This window comes from Thalassophryne amazonica, chromosome 10 (assembly GCF_902500255.1).
Source record: "Thalassophryne amazonica chromosome 10, fThaAma1.1, whole genome shotgun sequence".
Classification (NCBI taxonomy): Eukaryota; Metazoa; Chordata; class Actinopteri; order Batrachoidiformes; family Batrachoididae; genus Thalassophryne; species Thalassophryne amazonica.
The window spans coordinates 87,546,351-87,568,046 of record NC_047112.1 but is presented as its reverse complement, the minus strand read 5'-3'; the positions used below and the strand labels follow the sequence as shown (position 1 = coordinate 87,568,046).

The 21,696-nt window shown below is 42.1% G+C and overlaps 1 protein-coding gene across 8 annotated transcripts in view; it reads right to left on the bottom strand.

Moving 5' to 3' along the window:
• dab1a (DAB adaptor protein 1a) overlaps positions 1-21,696 on the bottom strand; it is a 929,000-nt gene that overhangs the window by 47,849 nt on the left and 859,455 nt on the right. For 4 of the 8 annotated variants that reach the window (XR_004563183.1, XM_034180437.1, XM_034180436.1 and 1 more), the window contains 2 exons: positions 21,505-21,567; positions 19,000-19,053 (listed from right to left, as the gene is read on the bottom strand). The exons of the other annotated variants lie outside the window; for them this stretch is intronic. Coding sequence is in view for 3 of the 4 variants with exons in the window: in XM_034180437.1 (XP_034036328.1) it covers positions 19,000-19,053; positions 21,505-21,567 (117 nt within the window). In the remaining variant the exon portion in view is untranslated. The remainder of the gene's footprint in view (positions 1-18,999; positions 19,054-21,504; positions 21,568-21,696) is intronic. 8 annotated transcript variants of the gene reach the window in all.

The window sequence follows — 21,696 nt, the reverse complement described above, 5'->3', positions numbered from 1 at the left end:
ACCTTTTGTATAATTTTGTTACAATTACACTATTATAACTTTTTTTTTTTTTTAGCTGTTAGATCTCTACACTTGATATATTTATATTTTGTTATTATATTTTTTTAAATACCTTCTTTTGTGAGGTCAGGGAGTCCAGAGATCAGGTATTTCAGTTCTCAATATGTCTGTGATGTATTGTAGAAATGACAATAAAAGCTGACTTGACTTGACTTGACTACTTGAATTAAGCCAGGAATTCTATTTATTAGTATGTAATTAATAACTGTAACCTTCCTAACGTCACTGGTGAGCTAAGCAAAGAGTGTTTGAATGCGTAGTGGAAATATGATGAAGTCTGTATGTGGAATGAGAACAGATTTATTCCTCACTGTCCACCAACACACCCGGGACAATGATCCTCCACAGAAATAAACAGGAAATTCACATCAAAATTATTATTCTCAGGTAGGAATTAGTGATAATTATTCTGGGACCTGTCAGTTTACTTTCTATTATGCGTTAATTAGACAGACTTTCAACGACTTTTTTTCCATCCAGATGCACCAAATGTCAGGAATCATGACGTAAAAAAATGCTGATGAAACTTTCTTACCTGTCAATCTGGTCTGCTTTCTGCATAAATAAACATTATCCATCCTTCCTGCTCAGACGCCAAAGCAGGGGCGAAAAAAGGCGGAAAGGGGGCATGGAGCGGGAGAGGGACGTGGCTCCCCACAACACCCCTAGATTAAAGGTCCACTTTTAAAGACATTTTTTTTTTGCTATTACTACGACTACTACTCATACTATTACTCATACTACTTATAATAATAATAATAATAATAATAATTTTAAAAACTAAAATGTTTAGAACAAACTTAAATTTTAGAAAAATGTTAGAAACAATTTCATAGTTAATTACAATTTTACAAAAAACACTTAATTATGTATCTATCTATCTATCTATCTATGTAGGTTAGGAATGGTACATTTTACCGTTACAGTGCTATCAACATTTAAATATGAGGTCATGAAAGATGTCTTTATTTTAAAGTATTTATGTTCATTGAAGTCAAGAAAGGATGACTATAAAGTGAGCATTGGCAAGACGGGTTATCATTTTCATGTTGAGGGAGGGGGTGTTGTCAGCAGCTGCTGAAAGTAACTAATAAAGTAACTAGTAATCAAACTCAATTACTTTTTAATTAAAATTGATCATCAGAAAAGTAACTAAGTTACTTTTCCAGGGGTAATCAGTAATTGGATTACTTTTTCAAAGTAACTGTAACAACATTGCTAACAGGATAGCATATTCAAAGGATAATTCCATATCAGTGGCAGCCATCGTTGTTGTTTAGAAAGGTGGCTCAACTGTGGCCCGCTGTCTATCATCACATCAAACCAACGCATTCTAACTCCCAAATCGTCAAAATTTGATGCAAAACCATTTTGTTAGTTTTTCTGAACAAACATCAATATGTGATGAGTTAGGTAGACAAGTTCATTTAGTGAGACATGTTGGAAATGCTAACTCTAACCTAACCTTAACCATGACCATAACTATAACCCAAACAATAGATGACTGTTCCCTGATGATGTCATAGGTTTGATGCTGTTATTGAAAGGAAGAGATATGGTATACAAATAATGAATGTTTATGAGTTCAATGGTACGAATATTTCACGAGTGAAGGAGATAGTTTTGTCTGTTATCACAGGGAAATGACACAACTGTATATTAACATATTTTCCCAAACATCACTAAATGACACAAAGGGGTTACCTAACAGACCTCTGTAGATCAATCCGCCCCATATCAGAAAAATGGTAGGTTTGAGACGGCTGAGAAAAATCAGAACCTATTGCAGAGGACCAGACTAATTTGCAATTGCAAATTCAATATGCCATAGGTATTAAAGGCACTGCGCTGCGGTGGTTTGAATCATATTTGTCTAATAGATTACAATTTGTTCATGTAAATGGGGAATCTTCTTCACAGACTAAAGTTAATTATGGAGTTCCACAAGGTTCTGTGCTAGGACCAATTTTATTCACTTTATATATGCTTCCCTTAGGCAGTATTATTAGACGGTATTGCTTAAATTTTCATTGTTACGCAGATGATACCCAGCTTTATCTATCCATGAAGCCAGAGGACACACACCAATTAGCTAAACTGCAGGATTGTCTTACAGACATAAAGACATGGATGACCTCTAATTTCCTGCTTTTAAACTCAGATAAACTGAAGTTATTGTACTTGGCCCCACAAATCTTAGAAACATGGTGTCTAACCAGATCCTTACTCTGGATGGCATTACCCTGACCTCTAGTAATACTGTGAGAAATCTTGGAGTCATTTTTGATCAGGATATGTCATTCAAAGCGCATATTAAACAAATATGTAGGACTGCTTTTTTGCATTTACGCAATATCTCTAAAATTAGAAAGGTCTTGTCTCAGAGTGATGCTGAAAAACTAATTCATGCATTTATTTCCTCTAGGCTGGACTATTGTAATTCATTATTATCAGGTTGTCCTAAAAGTTCCCTAAAAAGCCTTCAGTTAATTCAAAATGCTGCAGCTAGAGTACTGACGGGGACTGGAAGGAGAGAGCATATCTCACCCATATTGGCCTCTCTTCATTGGCTTCCTGTTAATTCTAGAATAGAATTTAAAATTCTTCTTCTTACTTATAAGGTTTTGAATAATCAGGTCCCATCTTATCTTAGGGACCTCGTAGTACCATATCACCCCAATAGAGCGCTTCGCTCTCAGACTGCAGGCTTACTTGTAGTTCCTAGGGTTTGTAAGAGTAGAATGGGAGGCAGAGCCTTCAGCTTTCAGGCTCCTCTCCTGTGGAACCAGCTCCCAATTCAGATCAGGGAGACAGACACCCTCTCTACTTTTAAGATTAGGCTTAAAACTTTCCTTTTTGCTAAAGCTTATAGTTAGGGCTGGATCAGGTGACCCTGAACCATCCCTTAGTTATGCTGCTATAGACGTAGACTGCTGGGGGGTTCCCATGATGCACTGTTTCTTTATCTTTTTGCTCTGTATGCACCACTCTGCATTTAATCATTAGTGGTCGATCTCTGCTCCCCTCCACAGCATGTCTTTTTCCTGGTTCTCTCCCTCAGCCCCAACCAGTCCCAGCAGAAGACTGCCCCTCCCTGAGCCTGGTTCTGCTGGAGGTTTCTTCCTGTTAAAAGGGAGTTTTTCCTTCCCACTGTAGCCAAGTGCTTGCTCACAGGGGGTCGTTTTGACCGTTGGGGTTTTACATAATTATTGTATGGCCTTGCCTTACAATATAAAGCGCCTTGGGGCAACTGTTTGTTGTGATTTGGCGCTATATAAAAAAATTGATTGATTGATTGAATATGAGCTCTCACATTTGTCTGGCTCCCAGGCTACAATAAATGATTACAGTCAAAAAAAGTGGTGCTGCTTCTGATCACATTCCAATCAGTGATATTACAACAAATGCTGTTGCTGCTGTTATGACACGATTCTTAAATTATGCTTTTGTTCATCAAACCCTGTACAACTGGAGATGCAGTCAGCAGAATACATTGTTGCTGCGAGGGGAACAGGTCACTAAACCATGTAAACCTCAACCCATATTGCAAGGCTTCAACCTCCATAACAACATCCTGCCCACAGCCACCTGACTCAAACACATTTATAACTGGGCTTTCACCAAGAGCTTCAAGAAACTATTTATTTTAAAGATATAAGGATTTTTTTGGAAATGTGTTGCATGTATTATTACATAAGATATAGACAAAAAACAAAGTTCTACAGTGTATTTCCATGAGATGCAGACACTCAGGCTGCTTTACAATGATGTCTCACATTTACCCATTCACACTACAGCTGAGTGATTAATTGAATTGTGATTTCAGTTATGACTCTGGCTTTGAGCGATTACAAAAATAACAAAAATTATTTTAGCATTGTATTTTGCAATGAAGCAATTCACCCTATTGACATATCCCATAATCCCTTGCGTGCCAGAGAGTCGCTGCAGTCAAACAAATGTAGTTATTTTATGCTTTTCGTAATGTTAATAAGAGACTGCTGCATGATACCCTGAAAACTTGCTAAAACAATTATAACAAATAATCCGTGTCTGCTAAGTTTAATCTGCGTGGAATTTAATAAACGCAAACCGAATTTCAGACATATTATATATATTAGTCTGGAACAAAGAGGACAAACAGTGTTGTAAAGAACAATAATCAAAATGTTAAAGAGCAAACTTCACTTTCCCCCAGAACGACATGATCAGGAAGCGATTGTAGCTCACAGCAGCTCCCATTGAAAATAACGGAGAGACAGCCTGTGATTCTCGCATGTTTACATAAAACAAACACAATAACAACATCTATAAACCCAGAGAATATATTCATGAGAGTTTTAGGCACAATATAAAAACAGTTTTATGTTGCGATGTTAATGGTGTTGTCTGTGTGCAGCGGTTAAAGTGCAGTGTGATCAGAGCATCTCAATGCAGTTCTCAATGTTACTGAGATCTCGCAGAGCGGCGACCTCTCTGAAGTTTTGCGGGATTTGAAACGTCAATAGGGCGAATGAAGTGGCAACCTGCAGTGTGTGTGTGTGTGTGTGTGTGTGTATACACACAGCCACAGCTAGCAGCAGCATTTGCTATGCTAGTGAGTGGCACCTAACTGTTGTCGACTTGATTACACTTGTCCTTTCTCAGCATTTTATTAAAAATATTTGAGATACTATGGTTTACTATGCGGTTAATTATAGTAATGGACCATCTTTTAAGAAGTCAATGCTACAGTAACTCACCTGAGTAAAATTTTAGTGTTTAATTTGTATGTTAGCACGGTTAGCAGGTATTGACCGCTTAGCAGATTAGGTTGACTGATGGTGCCACAGTGACTGAGGCAATAAATATGTTGGTCACAGTTTATAACAACAACACCCAAACCACCCACTATGAAAACCACTGCCAGTCCATAAAACTACATGTTAAACAAACACCACCACCAAGGTTAGCCTGTTAGCCTTAGCTTACATGGTAAGTACTGTAATGCCGCGTTCACACCTGGCGCGACGCGAGCGACTGCAGCCACAGGTTGCCATGTAATCCCTATGTAAGGACGCGTTTTGTCGCCAAACCGCGCAGCGCGACGCGATGGACGCGAGTGAAGTGATTTTGAGCGTTTTGCGCGTTTGTGGCGCGATATTGCATCGCCTCACGTCGCGTTGCCCTCCTCCCCAAGTTGAAAAATCGGAACTTTTTCATCTCGTCGCGCCGCGATGACCAATCAGGGACTGAATATGTAGTGACGTGGAGATGTCTGGAGTTTGACTGAAGATGTGAACATGTCCTGTATCTGATAGCAGCCTGTGAGCAGGACTTATGTCTCTTTTGTCCTTTATTTCACAATCACGACAGAGTTTTTGGAGCGAACACCAGCACCACAGCAGCGGGCAGCGGAGTTTCTTTTTATTTTTATTTTACGTGTGCGCGCCCACGCGAATCGTCCTGGAGATTATTTTACTTATTAACTACACAGCTGTATAATAAAGCAAAAGGTGAATGGTTTCTAAACACAATTATGACAGAGTTTTTGGAGCAAGCAGCAGCCGTACTTGCAGCAGCGGGAGCGGAGCTTTTTCCTTTTCTTTTTTTACGTGCGCGCGCAAGCGAATCGTCTGTAGAGAATATTTTATTAATTAACTACACAGCTGTATAATAAAACAAATGGGGACTGGTTTCTAAACACAATTATGACAGAGTTTTTTGGGGGAAGAGCGAGCTGTAGTAAGCAGCGGAGTTTCATTCTTTTTTTTTTTAATTGTTTACATGTGTGCGCGTGAATGGGACAGTTGATCCTCAAACTGGCTCCCGCAGAGGTGGAAGGACCGCTGAAAGCGGCCGTCACCCAGACTCAACTCCTGCAGCAAATAATGATACTCTCTGTATTGGGAGCTTTCCACAGCAACTCGCTCCGTGTGATCAAGGTCCGTCATGTTAACTTGACTGACAACCGGAGCCGGTGAGCGGAATGGAAGCTCCTCCTATTTCATGACGCACCGGGGCGAATTTTCGCAGCGAAAGTCCACCCAAGCAGAGCGACACACCTGGCGAAGGAGGCGCGTCCGTCACCTGGCGACCCACGCGAATTTGTAGCGTCTGATCGCACCCGGTGTGAACGCGGCATATGAGATGAGGGCGTGTCTGGCCTTTATTTGTCCCATTCAGGTCTCACCCACACACTACCTCTACCTACTAGTGGATTTGCCAGGAGGATACTTTTCCTTTTATTTTTCATGTATGCCAGTTCAGTGATATTTAAAATATATTTAAAGACATTATGTTTCACATTTATGCTAATTCTTGTGACAAACAAACACTGAACCCAGTGTTGCCAACTCCTCAGTAAGAAAAGTTACTTTTCAAGGCCAGGGATCCTCAAAGTCTGGAGACTAGTTCGTCACAGCACAGCAAACAAGGTGAGTAGGCTGAGCGAGTCCGAGTCAGGTCTGTCATTCAATGCAGGAACAGCCGCGGAGGCATCGCGCGTGCGTGTTTGAACGCGGAGGATTGTAGATATCCCTCCGCTCATTGCTTTGCAATCGGGCTCTTGTGGCTTTGCAGCAGCAGTGGAGGTGGGCAGAACAGATACTAGTTCTGAGTCACCAAACACCAGAAAAGTCTCCAGTGATACCAAGAAAAGTCGCCAGATTTGTCGCTAGTCACTTTTGAGAAAAGAAGTCGTCAAGAGGGTTTGTAAAGTCACCAGATTTAGTGAGAAAGTCGCCAACGTGGCAACAATACGTGAACCAATCAAAAGATGCAAGTGAAAACATAACCTCCCCTGTGGCGCCAATAAACAAGAGTTTCCTGAGAGCAGTAAATTGAGATTCAGAGGCAGGGGTGGTGGCCAAGTAGTTAGTGCACTTGCTTTCAGTGTGGAAGGTTCCCGGTTCAAACCCCAACCCTGCCACATTTCTCCATGTAATGTGGAGTTGTGCCAGGAAGGGCATCTGGCGAAAAAACTTGTGCCAAATTCAACATGCAAATCCACCTTGGATTTGCTGTGGCGACCCCGAGTGCAAACAAAGGAGGAGCCGAAGGGACTCACTAGTAAACTGATCATCATCATCAATTCGCTGAATTCTGCAACCACATGTAAAAATGGCCCACAGAGACCAGCACAGCAGCTTTTATTTTTTTTACTTTTTTACTCGTTTTGTCTTTGATTGAAGCTGTCTATGACAGAAATTCAAATTTCACGAGCCATTCACAAAAATGATTGAAGCTGTACTTCTTCTGACTGAGTGGGGGGGGGGAAATGATAAAAACACCAACTGAAGCAACAAGAATGAACGACTGGTCCAAGTGATGGGAAAACAAGAAAGAGATATTGGATTTATTCAGGTTCAAACACCTGCCAGCACAAAAGGCAATCCAAATAGCAGCATGTGTTACTGGGTGAGAGAGGAGAGAACAAAACCACTGTGGTGCCTGTAAGCTTCTTACCAAAGCTGAGAATAATATGCTGATGGATCTCCAGCCTGTACCCAAATTCAAAGAGCGGGCCGCTGGACTGCCAGGAGTAATATGGAGGAGTCCAGTTTAGCTGTTTAGAGATAAAAGAGCCACTGTAGGGAATAGATTGAGGGCTGGAGGGAATACTGGATGACAGCCTGGCAACATGAGGAGAAGAGTTCTCACATGCACAGATCGGCGGGGGACAGCAGGCCGGTGGTGTGGAGATTTTAGCAGATTAATTCAGGCAGCCATATAAGTGGCATCTTTATAGTCTGATAAAGAGCAGGTGAGTTATAGTGCAACCCGACTGTGGTCAAGGTCGTCTTTCATTATAACCACTGGCAGAGGTAGCTAATAACACACACGCGCGCACACACACACACACACACATACACACTGTGACAGCATTTTCTCCAACAAAATCTTTCATATAAAAATCTGTTTTACGTCGATAACTCTGCAGTCCTCTATGAAAGTATTGGACCAGAAAGCTTCTCTGTTTTTTGCTGCACACCGAAGATGTTTTGGTTTAAGACCAAAAGAAAAATATGAGAAGACATTTTCAAATGCCAGAGTATACGAGGTCTGTTAGAAAAGTATCCGACCTTTTTATTTTTTTCAAAAACCATATGGATTTGAATCACGTGTGATTGCATCAGCCAAGCTTGAACCTTCGTGCGCATGCGTGAGTTTTTTCACGTCTGTCGGTTGCGTCATTCGCCTGTGAGCAGGCTTTGTGTGAGCACTGGTCCACCCCTCTCATCGGATTTTTATTGCGAATAAATGTCTGAATGATTTGGAGCTTTGCTGCATCAATTTTTTTCCAGAAACTGTGAGAGACCTCCAGGTGGACACCGTTCGGAAAATTAATATGGCTTTAAGGGACGATTTTATGGGGATTACACAGATTAAGGCGTGATCCAGACGGTTTAAAGACCGCCCACAGCTGCTGAGAGCGCGGCACGCTCCCAGCCTCTATCGACAGGCTGACACCCCGCTGGAACAACCAGATCATTTCCAAAGTGAAGGCTTTGTTGATCCGGGACCTCGTCTGACTTTCACAAAAAGGCTGCCCCAACATGTCCTGGAAGGCTTCATCACGGCGTTGCTTTGCGCCATGCAGCTCCACCGCGACGCGCGGAATTCTTCCGCACGTCTGTCTCAATGTGCCGAAAAAATGCTGATGTCCACGTCTTTTCACAATTCCTGTGCTAGTCAGACGATATACCGGATCAAGACAGCGTCCAGTTTAGAAATGAACGGCACATTCCACTGTTACAGGAGTTTTTGTCATGGAAAGAGAAGCTGCTCCACCGTGCGTCGCGGTGCAGCCGCTCGGCGCAAAGCAACGCCGTGATGAAGCCTTCCAGGACATGTTGGGGCAGGTCCAGCTCATGCACAATCACAATCGGATAATCACACGACTGAAAAGCAACCGACAGCCATCTGAAATCCACCTTTAAGCCGTCCTGTGAGACCAACACCGAGGTGGTTTTGTCCCGCGTAAAGTACGGTTCCGTGGCGCGTCCCTCCGCTCCTCTTTCCATGACAAAAACTCCTGTAACAGTGGAATGTGCCGTTCATTTCTAAACTGGACGCTGTCTTGATCCGGTATGTCGTCTGACTAGCAAAGGAATTGTGAAAAGAGTGGACATCAGCATTTTTTCGGCACATTGAGACAGACGTGCGGAGGAATTCCGCGCATCGCGGTGGAGCTGCATGGCGCAAAGCAACGCCGTGATGAAGCCTTCCAGGACATGTTGGGGCAGGTCCAGCTCATGCACAATCACAGTCGGATAATCACACGACTGAAAAGCAACTGGAATCCATCTGAAATCCACCTTTAAGCCGTCCTGTGAGACCAACACCGAGGTGGTTTTGTCCCGCGTAATGAACGGCTCCGTGGCGCGTCCCTCCGCTTTTCTTTCCATGATAAAAACTCCTGTAACGGTGGAATGTACCGAAAAAGTGCTGATGTCCACATCTTCTGCCTTTTTGTGAAAGTCAGATGAGGTCCCGGATCAACAAAGCCTTCATGTTGGAAATGATCTGGTTGTTCCAGCGGGGTGTCAGCCTGTCGATGGGGGCTGGGAGCGCGCCGCACTCTCAGCAGTTGTGGGCAGTCTTTAAACCATCTGGATCACTCCTTAATCTGTGTAATCCCCATAAAATCGTCCCTGAAAGCCATATTAATTTTCCGAACGGTGTCCACCTGGAGGTCTCTCACAGTTTCTGAAAAAATTCTGATGGAAAAAAAAGCCCAAATCATTCGGCCATTTCCTGACAATGAAAATCCGCCGAGGGGGTGGACCAGTGCTCACTCAAAGCCTGTTCACAGGCGAATGACGCAACCGACAGGCGTGGAAAAACTCACGCATGCGCACGAGGGTTCAAGCTTGTCTGACGCAATCACACGTGATTCAAATCCATATGGTTTTTGAAAAAAATAAAAAGGTCGGATACTTTTCTAACAGACCTCGTATTTTGTGGTATTTACACCTCAGCGTGCTAATCGGCAATGAACACGGCCACTTTTCATAGCACATCACACAAGTTTGAGGAAAGCAAAACTACTGGGACGGGTAATCCTTACGGTCAAGAATGTAACATTTGGTTTTATGTAATGGCTGAGTGGATCCTTGTCATTTGATTGGTGCTTTGTATGTCACATGAGGGATTATTCATCCCATTTGTGTCGCATTGCATTTAGAGTGCAGTTTGGTTCCATTTAGAGTGCAAATTTGGTTCCATACATTTGGTACCATTGCACTCTGCACGCGCGCACACACACACACACACACACACACACACACACACACACACACACACACACACACACACACACACACACACACACACACACACATATATATAAAATAAATCCACTGTGCTTTCTGTAGGCTGTTAGCAGGAAGATAGAATGAAAAGCTGGACTAATTTCTTTTCTTTTTTTACTGCACTGAGGATGTGCACAGTCTTTTTTTTGCAGTACACGTATGCACAAGTGCAGACTCGGTTGTGTTAGCACATGCACGCACACATGCATGGGACAACGACACAAGCGTTTTGATTGAGCTAACTGATGGTGCTAATTCTTGTAACACATGCATGCACACACACATGCACGCACACACACACACACACACACACACACACACACACACACACACACACACACACACACACACACACACACACACACACACACACACACACACACCCAATCCACTCCAGTGTAAGCTGTCTGGATGCATGAAGAGCTGTTCAGATGAAAAGCTGACATGATTTTTAGCTGGACTGAGGAACTACACAAAGTCTTTTTTTTATGGAAGTCCAAAGTCAGTGCACTGCATCACCGGACTACATGTCACAACTTGGACTTTAGCAACAGTGGAACACCAAAATGTAAGTCCCTTTTCTGTTGTTTTTAAATTAATAAAATATCAAATGACAAGGATCTATTTTAGCCGTTATATAAAACAAATAATGAATGTTTATGAGTTCAATGGTATGAATATTTGATGAGGCAAAAGCTGGAACATGCCATTCAACGAGGCCTTGTTGAATGGTATTTTCCAGCTTTCGCCTCATGAAATATTCGTACCATTGAACACAAACATTCATTATTTGTATACCATATCTCTTCCTTTCAATAACAGCATCAAACCTGCGACTCTATGACATCACCAAATTGTTGGTTTCTACTTTTGTCCTGCTTGTCCAGACTTTATATTGGCCTCTTTCAGGTGTTTTTTGTTTGGTTTGGAGATGTTCAATCTTCCCATGAGGAGGTGGAATGCATGTTTGGTTTGGCTCAAAGGGGATTTTTCAACCTGGGTTCTCTTTGTAGAGGTTTGTAGGTTCATCTTTTCAGTTGGGATAAAAATGAATCCGTCCAGTATTGACTTAGAAGGCTATAATGTGAAGGACTCAACAGCTATTCCATGTAAGGGGTGTTAGACATATCTGTGTGTTTATATTTGTTATTTTGTTATTTGTTTTCTTTGCTATTTCTTTTGGTGTTATGTACTTTACTTAAATGGTTATACTTTTAGTTTGGTATATTTTTAGTTTGCTATGTGCATAAATGTGCATGTGGAACTGGTTTGAACCAGTTGGAACTTGGAACAAAGAAATTCAAGTTACAGCATAAGTTACAATATGTCCCGCCATTGCGTGGTTTTCGGCAGGGGTCCAGATCTCCCTCTATGCCCATGGGAGACCAGTAAGGGAAGGATTTGCAAAATGAGATTTGCCTTTTGTCACGCCCATGATGTGTTTTAAATAAATTGTTTCAGTCCTTTGGTCAGGGTTCTGAACGAATGGATCTCCTGCAAGAAAGAAGTTCATCAGAATCCAGACCTGTTTTTTCACCTTGATTTTGAATAATTTAATCTGAGAAATAGTTTGACTTTGTACTTTGTAAGGAACAGTATTACAATAAGAACCGGGGTAAAACTATCAGGGACTATGAAACAAGCAGAAAACCTGGTTCCTATTACCACTGAACCAGCAAAAGGGCATGAAGAGCAGCAGAAATGATTGCCTTAGTGGTTAGCACAGTTGCCTCACAGTGAGGTCTTGGGTTCGCTTCCGACCTGGTTATGCAGACATGCAGGCTATGTGAGTGAGCGTGTGAATGAGTTTGTCTATCAATGCATGTTGGCCCTGTGATAGATTAGCGGTGTACCCCACCTCTCACCCACTGGCTGCCGGAATAGCCTCCAAACCCCGTGTCACACAAATGGAACAACAGAAATGATTCAGAAAATGAATGAACAAACCCACTAAACATTAGACATCTGTTGGATGTTCTATGGACCCTACAAACGCAATATAGACACGATCTGCATATCAATAAGATGTCTAATGTTTAGTGGGAAGAGTTGCAGAGGTGCTTGGAGAGAATCCAACTTAAAGTGGATATGACACCTAAAAAATGAGGTAAAACATATAAATATCAAAATATACATACAGTATAGTAAGTTGAAAGTAGTTTTAATCATTATCACTGAGAAATAAAGTTTGTACAGCTTCTCAAAAGTGTGTTTCTTGGAAAGCGCATTCCATCGGCGGACACGTGATGCAGTGATGTCACAGCGTGGAGAGTCCCGTCTTTGTCTGTTCGATTGACAACAGGAACAGATAGACCTCAGCATGGACAGTGATGAGATCGAGAACTTTTCTGACTCTTCAAGTGTGGATTATTTCTGTGAGGAAATTGAGACTGACTGAGATCCTGAGGATGTTGCAGCAGTGATTAGACCCTACAGATTCGAGCCGTATCTTTTGGATGAACATTCAAACCAGGAGCATTCTGGAAAATAATGCAGATGGAGCTTATGGCGGAGCCGAAGCAGAGGCAAGAGACGTGCCAATTCCGATGGATTTTGAAAGGCTGCAGAATACGGAATGGTAAGGGAGGCTTTGATTTTTGTTGCTGCTGTTTATAACACTCTAATTATAGCATTTTCAATTCCAGCGTCTGTTTACTGCCTTTGTTACTGTTCCGGAGCCACAACAGTGTAGCTATTACTTGCGGACCACCGTCATTACTTTCGGGTTTTTGCCGTTTTCGAGTGCATGGCATTGCATTCATCTGTGTTTAGTTACATTATTTTCACGAAAGAATAGGAAATAAACAACGAAAGTTTCAAAAAAGATTGCCGAAAACAACAGTGAACATGCCACCGCCATGTTTACTACGTATTGTACTGATATTTTTACAAGTTCCTTGACCATTTCAAGATTATTGTGAACATGTTATTCGGGGTTGAAATTTTATTTTATTGGGAGCAAATGCGTGTGTGCGAGCGGAGGGAGCGGTAACCGGACATTTCGTGCATCGCACAACATCGCGGCTTTCAATCAACCTGTCAGGACTTGAAAAGGCTAAAACCTTTTGCCCTTGTGTTTGTGCAACATGCTGCGACACACTGGTCAGGTATATCGACAAACAAGTCACTGAGAGCTGTGTTTAATCAAAGTTTATGCTGTTAAAAAAGTGTAAACAACGGCCGCCAGGCGCGCAAGCTGATACGGTGTACACGTAGTGACATATTTCAGGCTTGGTGCTCAGCGGGAAGCTGGTCACGGGGCGTGCACATTTTTCAGTGGCGGGACGTTCAATGTTGTATATAACGGGAGAACCGCATCCATCTTCCCAAAATGCTTAGGTTGACTGAATTATATAACCTTTGTTACATGTAATAAGACTATGTTGTCTTTAAGTGTCATATCCACTTTAAGGTAAATGTGTTCATATTAACTTCAGCAAATGTAAAGAAACTTTGGAAAATGACTGATTATACAGGTGGCGAATTACCTTAGTCTTTTTTCGGATTGGCACACCACCCATCGCGGAGTCGACTGTTGATGAGGTGCTCATCTGTGTTATTTACCAATGAAGCTAAAGTTGTCAAGTCTATTCATAAAGTCATGGCTGAATATTTAGACGACTGTGAATGTACAGATGAGCCATGTGAATATGATGACCATCCATATTTGGGTAAGCAAGGTAAACTACTCCCTGTCAAATTAATCATTTTAAAATGTTTTTCTACATTTACTGAAGTAAAACCTGCACATCAACAGTATACCTCCAGGGATCCTCTTCATGCTTCCAGACACTTGAAATTATTATTTTTATTTTTATTTATTTATTTATTTTGCATATTCAGCAGGGCTGAAAACAGTCATATTGAGGTTTTTAGCTTGGCCCACACACTTACACTGTGTAGCTGTTTAGCCCATGATAATGTTTAGTGTTGTATTTTCCAAGTAAAACCCCCAAAACGTCTACAAATAGGGCCCAGTTTGAAATTGCTGGAGTTGCCCTTTTGGGTCTGATGATTGACTTGGCCAGTTGCAAATCTTCATCACTTTCCTCCTGATAAAATCCTTTTTTGAGTTGTTAGCATATTGCGTGCCATTGCCTTTCACTCAAATAATTTGGCTGCATTTCTCTGTTAATTTTGCAGACCTTGATATTTGTCCTCCCAAAGTATACGAATGGTGAATCGTGATATCTTCAACCCTGCTTTCTGTAGTTCATTGGTAATGTCATTGATTGTTGGACAACCCATCTGGTATTTCTTGCTCGGTACACAATTTGGTTTCTTTCATTTCAGGACATTCCAAATTGACATTTTTTTCTCTCAGGTCTTGTAAAAATAGTTGCTCAGCAATTTCCTTACATATTTGTTGGGGAAATGATGTTTTCAGCCTTTGTAGTCAGCGGTTTGGGCACATTTTTCCACAGAGACTACACTCACTAATGGTGAAAGATTTATTTCTGGTTATGGATGCTAATTCCACATTGGTGTTGCTATTGTTGGATCTAAGTGCAGCCTCTAAGAGAGTTTATTAATGCATTTTGCTGGAACAAACTGAAATTTATTTTGACATTTGTGATTAGGTACTTTCATTACTGAGGTCTTACCTGTCAGGTCAATTGCAGTGTGTTCTTTATGATGTACCACACGTAAGGCTTCTACAATAAAATATGGGGTACCCCTAGGTTTTGTCATAGGTCCACTGTAATTCTGTCTATGTTGTAGCTCTTGGTCAGATTACTGTTGTCTATTTGGCTCTGTTGTGAAAGTGTAGGTACACGGACCCACAACAGGGGGCGCAATGAACGGACAATGGAGAAAAGTAAGAACAAGTTTACTGTTGTGAAAATAGCACAACTGATACAACAATTAGCAATTGGAGATGTAAGCCGAAATCTGCTGGTGTCTTGTGGGCAGGCCGAAGGTAGGAGACGTCCGTCCTATTGAAACCGGAAACCACCCAGATCTCCTCTGCCACCGAAACCAGAAGTACTGGAAACCGCCAAGTCCCGAATTCCCAGGTGGCCACTGCCTCCGCTCGTCGGATCCCTGGTACTGCTGGCGGGAAAGAACACAAACACACAGGGTGGGATGCGACCGCACCCGGTAGATGAGAGGGGCAAAGCCGCCTCCACCTCTTGTCACACTGAAGCAGGAAAGGTGAGTACTTATCTGAACACAGATATATGTTGCAGAGGTGATTACCTGAAACTCAAGGTGATATCTCGGCACTGAGGTGGAGACGCTGTCCTGCTGATATACCTCCGTACTGAGTGAAGTCAGCTGTGTCCAGTATATGGGTGACAGGCTGTCAACCCTGGCTGCTCTCATCAGGCGGCGGCGCCCCTCTGGTGCCTGGAGCCCGCACTCCAGGCAGGGCGCCCTCTGGTGGTGATGGGCCAGCAGTACCTCCTCTTCAGCGGCCCACACACAACAGGCTCCTCCAGTTTTGTGTTCGGGGTCACCACAGCGGATACAGCCAGATCCACGTTGGTAGTTGGCACAAGTTTTATGCTGGATGCCCTTCCTGACGCAACTCCAGTTTTAACTGGAGAAACACACACAGCCGCTGGTGTTCCAAAGAGGTCTCCCATCCAAGCACTAAATAGGTCCCGCACTGCTTAGCTTCTGAGATCTGAAGGGATCGAGCTTACACAGAGCCGATCGGCTGCCTTGGTCAGATTATACGTAGCCAATAGCAATACTAATAATAATTATGTCATGTATGTGCCTGGTTATGTGGGTAAGGTCTCTCATATCGTAAATCTGGAGGAGTGTCTGGCTGCAGTGAAAAAGCTGGATGTCTTCAATGAAAAGCTGGACTGTCTTCTAACTTTCTACATTTGTGCTCAGAGATAACTGAGATGACTGAAAAACAACTTGACTTAAAACACATCACAGCACTGATTTAACTCTACGAGGTCTATTAGAAAAGAAACCGACAGTTTTATTTTTTTTTTAAACTATATGGATTTGAATCACATGTGATTACATCAGCCAAGCTTGAACCCTTGTGCGCATGCGTGAGTTTTTTCACGCCTGTCGGTGACGTAATTCGCCTGTGAGCATGCCTTGTGGAAGGAGTGGTCCAGCCCCTTGTCGGATTTTCATTGTCTGAGAAGTTGCTGAGAGACTGGCGCTGTGCTTGATCAAAATCTTTTCAAGAACTGTGAAGGCACATCCGAGTGGAGACCATTCGAGAAATTCAGCTGGTTTTCGTGTAAATTTTAACGGCTGATGAGAGATTTTGGATGTTTCTATCGCTGTAAGGACTTCCCACGGAGCGGGACGTCGCGCAGCGCTCCGAGGGTGACGTCGTCATCCTGTTTCAAGCTGAAAACCTCCAAATTTAAGCCTCTGTTGACCCAGGACGTCGTGAGAGAACAGAGAACTTTCAGAAGAGGTCGGAATCAGCAGTTTATCCGGACATTCCACTGTTAAAGGAGATTTTTTTAATGAAAGACGTGCGGACGGATTAGCGTGTCGACCCACAGCCGGCGCGGCGCGCCCGCCACAGGAAAAACACCTCTGTGTTGATATCCATTTGTAAAATCCAGGCGGCTTTTGGTGGCTTTCAGTTGAGTGAGTATCTGAGAAATTGTTTAACAGCAGGGCATTTTCCAACTTGTCCTTAAGGCTTCCAACGGAGGTGTTTGTCCTGTGGCGGGCGCGCCGCGCCAGGTGCGAGCTGACCCACCTAACCGTCTGCACGTCTTTCATTAAAAAAATCTCTTTTAACAGTGGAATGTCCGGATAAACTGCTGATTCTGACCTCTTCTGAAAGTTCTCTGTTCTCTCACGACATCCTGGGTCAACAGAGGCTTAAATTTGGAGGTTTTCAGCTTGAAACAGGATGACGACATCGCCTTGGAGCGCTGCGCGACGTCCCGCTCCGTGGGAAGTCCTTACAGCAATAGAAACAATCCAAAATCTCTCATCAGCCGTTAAAATTTACACCGAAAACCAGCTGAATTTCTCGAATGGTCTCCACTCGGATGTGCCTCACAGTTCTTGAAAAGATTTTGATCAAGCACAGCGCCAGTCTCTCAGCAACTTCTCAGACAATGAAAATCCGACAAGGGAACTGGACCACTCCTTCCACAAGGCGTGCTCACAGGCGAATGACGGCACCGACAGGCGTGAAAAAACTCACGCATGCGCACGAGGGTTCAAGCTTGGCTGATGTAATCACACGTGATTCAAATCCATATGGTTTTTTAAAAAAATAATAAGGTCAGATATTTTTCTCACAGACCTCGTATATAGTCTATTTAGTTCCGCAAAACATAAAGGAACTTTTTTTGGAATACCAACTCAACATGTCTTTAACCCTCTGTGGTCTTGGGCATTCTTCTTAGATTTTACCATACGTTCAGTAATTCCCATTTTAAGGTCTTTTTATTGTAATGGCAATATGTTGCATGTTTACAAAAATCTCATCTTTAAGAATATATGTGTCACATATTTGTGTAGAACGCTGTAGGGATAAATATTTTGGTTCTAAATCTAAAAAAAAATGAAATGCAGTTTTAGAAAATTCCTCAAATCACTCTTGAAAATACATCTTTATATATGTGAATGAACAGTTCTGCTGCTAGATATGGGTTCACCAAAGTCTTTGGGTCACAAAAATGGTGTCATATGAAGAAAATTGCACATCATTGTAAATAAATGTAAAATAAAAACAATTTGATGTCCATAAATATCTGTGTGGAAAGTCCCTCACATAAAATGCCCAGCATCTTCAGGTTGACAGGACCATTGTTTTTTTAAGCATTTATGAGGGTTTAGTGGCAGTGTGAATGAGTCTGACTCCTGAACAGAGAAACACTATGTTCTGAATGAGCCTGTTGTAGTGCCAGGCAGAGAGAGAGAGGCAGATCTATGTGACATTATCCAGGTTCTGGGATTGGCTGTGAGGCAAAGATAATAGAGAACAGGGATTTAAACTATAGGTGACACTCTTCAGTTTCAGGAAGCAGTTGAATGAAGTCTCTGTGACATTTCATTGCTGATTTATTAACAAGAACATAAAAAAACAGAGTTGGATGCCTGTGCTCATCCATTGACCTCAGCGGGTTAATGTAGAGCAAAGACAAATAAATTAGCTTTTTTGAGAAAGATTTTATATTTGGCCATTCACTGCTAATTTATAGCCCCTGAAAGGAAAAACTGTAGCAATAACAAAATGCTCATTCCACACGGCGTGGGATATGGTCATGCATGTTGAAATTGGATTCACTGCAACACCAAACATGCGTCATCAACCTAACATGGCATGCAGTCACAGCACAGACAGAACTCAGCGTGACACACTCTTACACACACTGACTGAGTTATCCACAGGGAGCAGGCACCATGGAGTACATCGAGACGATCAGCTGCCACAATAACATCGCAAGCAGAACAGTAGCACAGCACACAGCACAGAGCACTGGATCCCAGCAAACCTCTCAGAGAGGAAAATAAAATCACAGGCACATTGGGTCACAGTATTAACAGGCAGCAGAATCCCTGCAAAATTACAGCATTACGAAGCTCTTCAAGGGTGTGGTGGGTAAACCGGGGACAGCTGAGAGGTTTGTCTGAGAGGGGGGAGGCAGGCTAGGGGGCGGCGGGGGACACCTGCATGTGCACGGTCACTCACTGGGTGTCGCTTTGGGACGTCATAGACCCCTTCCTTCTGCTGACTGGTGGGAACCTACACAACCGGCCGATCAAGTCAGTGAGTGCCCCAGAAATCGTGTTACCTCCAGATTACTTAAACAATGTGATTGATTGGATGCTAACACAAGACGCTGAGACCTGGATCCTTACAAATACATGTGGCGATAATCAGAATTAAAATCTGCAGAGTGAAAGCTAATCTACGAGGCTAATCATTAGCCTAGTGACTGCTCGCTCTAACAAAGGATGAATAAGGCACCTTATCACACTCCTAGACATGTAATAACTCAGTGTCACACACATGGAGACACGTAATATGTCTGTGTCACACAGGCAGACACCTTTGACAGCGTGTGGAACGAGACAATGAGCATTTAGCGCTGATAGCGGGATGTTCATATGTGCGCAATTCTACACCCCCTTTCTCTTCTACACTTTGAGACGGCCGTATTATGATGAAGAAAATTTCTAATCTTCATCAGATTGTGCTGTAAATCATGAAAACAACATTAATGAAAACCATCGGTCTCACACAGCCTGTCCCGTTCTTTCTCCTCTCGGTGCCTTGTTTACTTCTTTCACATATTATTTCCAGAAGCAGACATTTTTATTCATACATTAGCTCCTCTGTGGCTGGAGGCTGCCTGAGACTCACGTTTCATACGCCTGACGCGCGCGTGCAGGGGAGGGCGCCTTTCCCTCTCCGTGCTTGCGTACGCCCGCACACGCGTTGGCGCATATTTAGAATCCATTTTATTTAAAGATGAAATGAGAGGCTGGTGATTAATCTTTCTTTTCCTTGCTTTCTTTCATCTCCTCGGGAGGAAAAAAGGAAAGGAAGGAGATAGAGCGAAAAAGAGGGGGAGCCTGACATCCACACAGGCCAGGAATAACCTCCACATCCCCTCCACGCACGCTGTACCCACCCCCGTTTCATCCCACGGAGGTCTTGCTGTGCCTCAGAGGAGTGCACCCACAAATCGACTCCACTCCCGGGGGTCGGCAGCTTAAATTTCACAGTGCTCCAGGGAGTGCTGGCTTCTTGTATTTACTGTATTCTTTCATTCGGTCTCGCTTCAGTTTTCTGTGTATTTTTAGGATTTAAAAAATAGAAAAATCAACAAATTTTTCCGAGCAGACACAGCTACTGTAAAGACCGGCACCATGTCAAGCCTGATAAATTAGTTCAACTCAGATAGTTTTAGGAAAAACAATTGCCATGAACATTCAAATTTAGTTAACTCAGAGAGCTCAAGTTGTGAAAATCATTTTAATTGAGTGAAATTAACTAAATGAATTTGTGTTACATTAACTCATCACCTGATAAAATAATAATTATTAAAAATTTGGCATTTATTCTCACCATTCCTTAATTAATCAATCAATAATGCATTATTATTATTATTATTATTATTATTATTATTAACAACAACAACAACAACAACAACAACAATAATAATAATAATAACAAGAGTAATCCAAGATTTCTGACGTCCACCAATCCAGATCCGGGTCACTTCCAAAATTCAATGGAGTTGTCCATGCCCTAATATCTATCTGTGGTGCAAATTTGGTGAGAATCGTGAACTAATTTTTACGTAATCCTTCAAATCCTTGAAATCTTGATACAGAATCTGAATCCGGATCACTTCCAAAATTTAACGGAGTCTTCCAGTGCCTAACACCTATCTGTGGTGAAACCTTTGTCAAAATCCATGCAGCCGTTTTGACGTAATCCTGCTAATAGGCAGACAGATAAATAAATAAACAATGATGATTTTATCATATCCTTGGCAGACAAAACAATAATAATAATGCTGGTTTAACTTGTATGTACAGCAAATTCCCATTAATACAAACCCCGGTGCCCCCAAAATGTTCCAAGACAGATAAATAGACAGACAGATACACTGAAAAAAGAACCAGCTTAAAAAGTTGTTTCAATTGGTAACACATGAATGAATTAAATTGTTTGAACTTAAGTTAATAAGTTAGATCAACTCTAACTTACAAACTTAAGTTCAAACAACTTAATTCATTCAGGTGTTACCAACTGAAACAATTCATTTAAACTGGTTCAACTATTGTCTTTTTTCAGTGAGATAGATAGATAGATAGATAGATAGATAGATAGATAGATAGATAGATAGATAGATAGATAGATAGATAGATAGATAGATAGATAGATAGATAGATAGATAGATAGATAGATAGATAGATAGATAGATAGATAGATAGATAGATAGATAGATAGATAGATAGATAGATAGATAGATAGATAGATAGATAGATTGATTGATTGATTGATTTACTCTGCAGCAGCTGGACTTCACCACTCATCTGAACATGTCTCATGGATGAGTGGTGAAATGTCTTGAAGACCAACAAGAAGTTTTCTCAAAAAGTGATTAGGATTTCACAGCGTGGCCTAACCACAGTGATGATACAAGTTAAACACAAGCGAAGAAGACAAGCCTGTGAGTACCTGATAAATGCTTTCTTCTGATTGGTCACGGATGGGCTCGTGTCCCGCTTCAAACACAATGTACTACAACATCAGCAGCACAGGGGAGGGAGAAGAAAACAAGAAGTAAAAGAGAAATTGGCAGGTAAAGAAATCGAAAGCAAAGTGTGGAAATTGCAGAGGTGATTAGTCAAACAGCTCTGTCGATAAGGT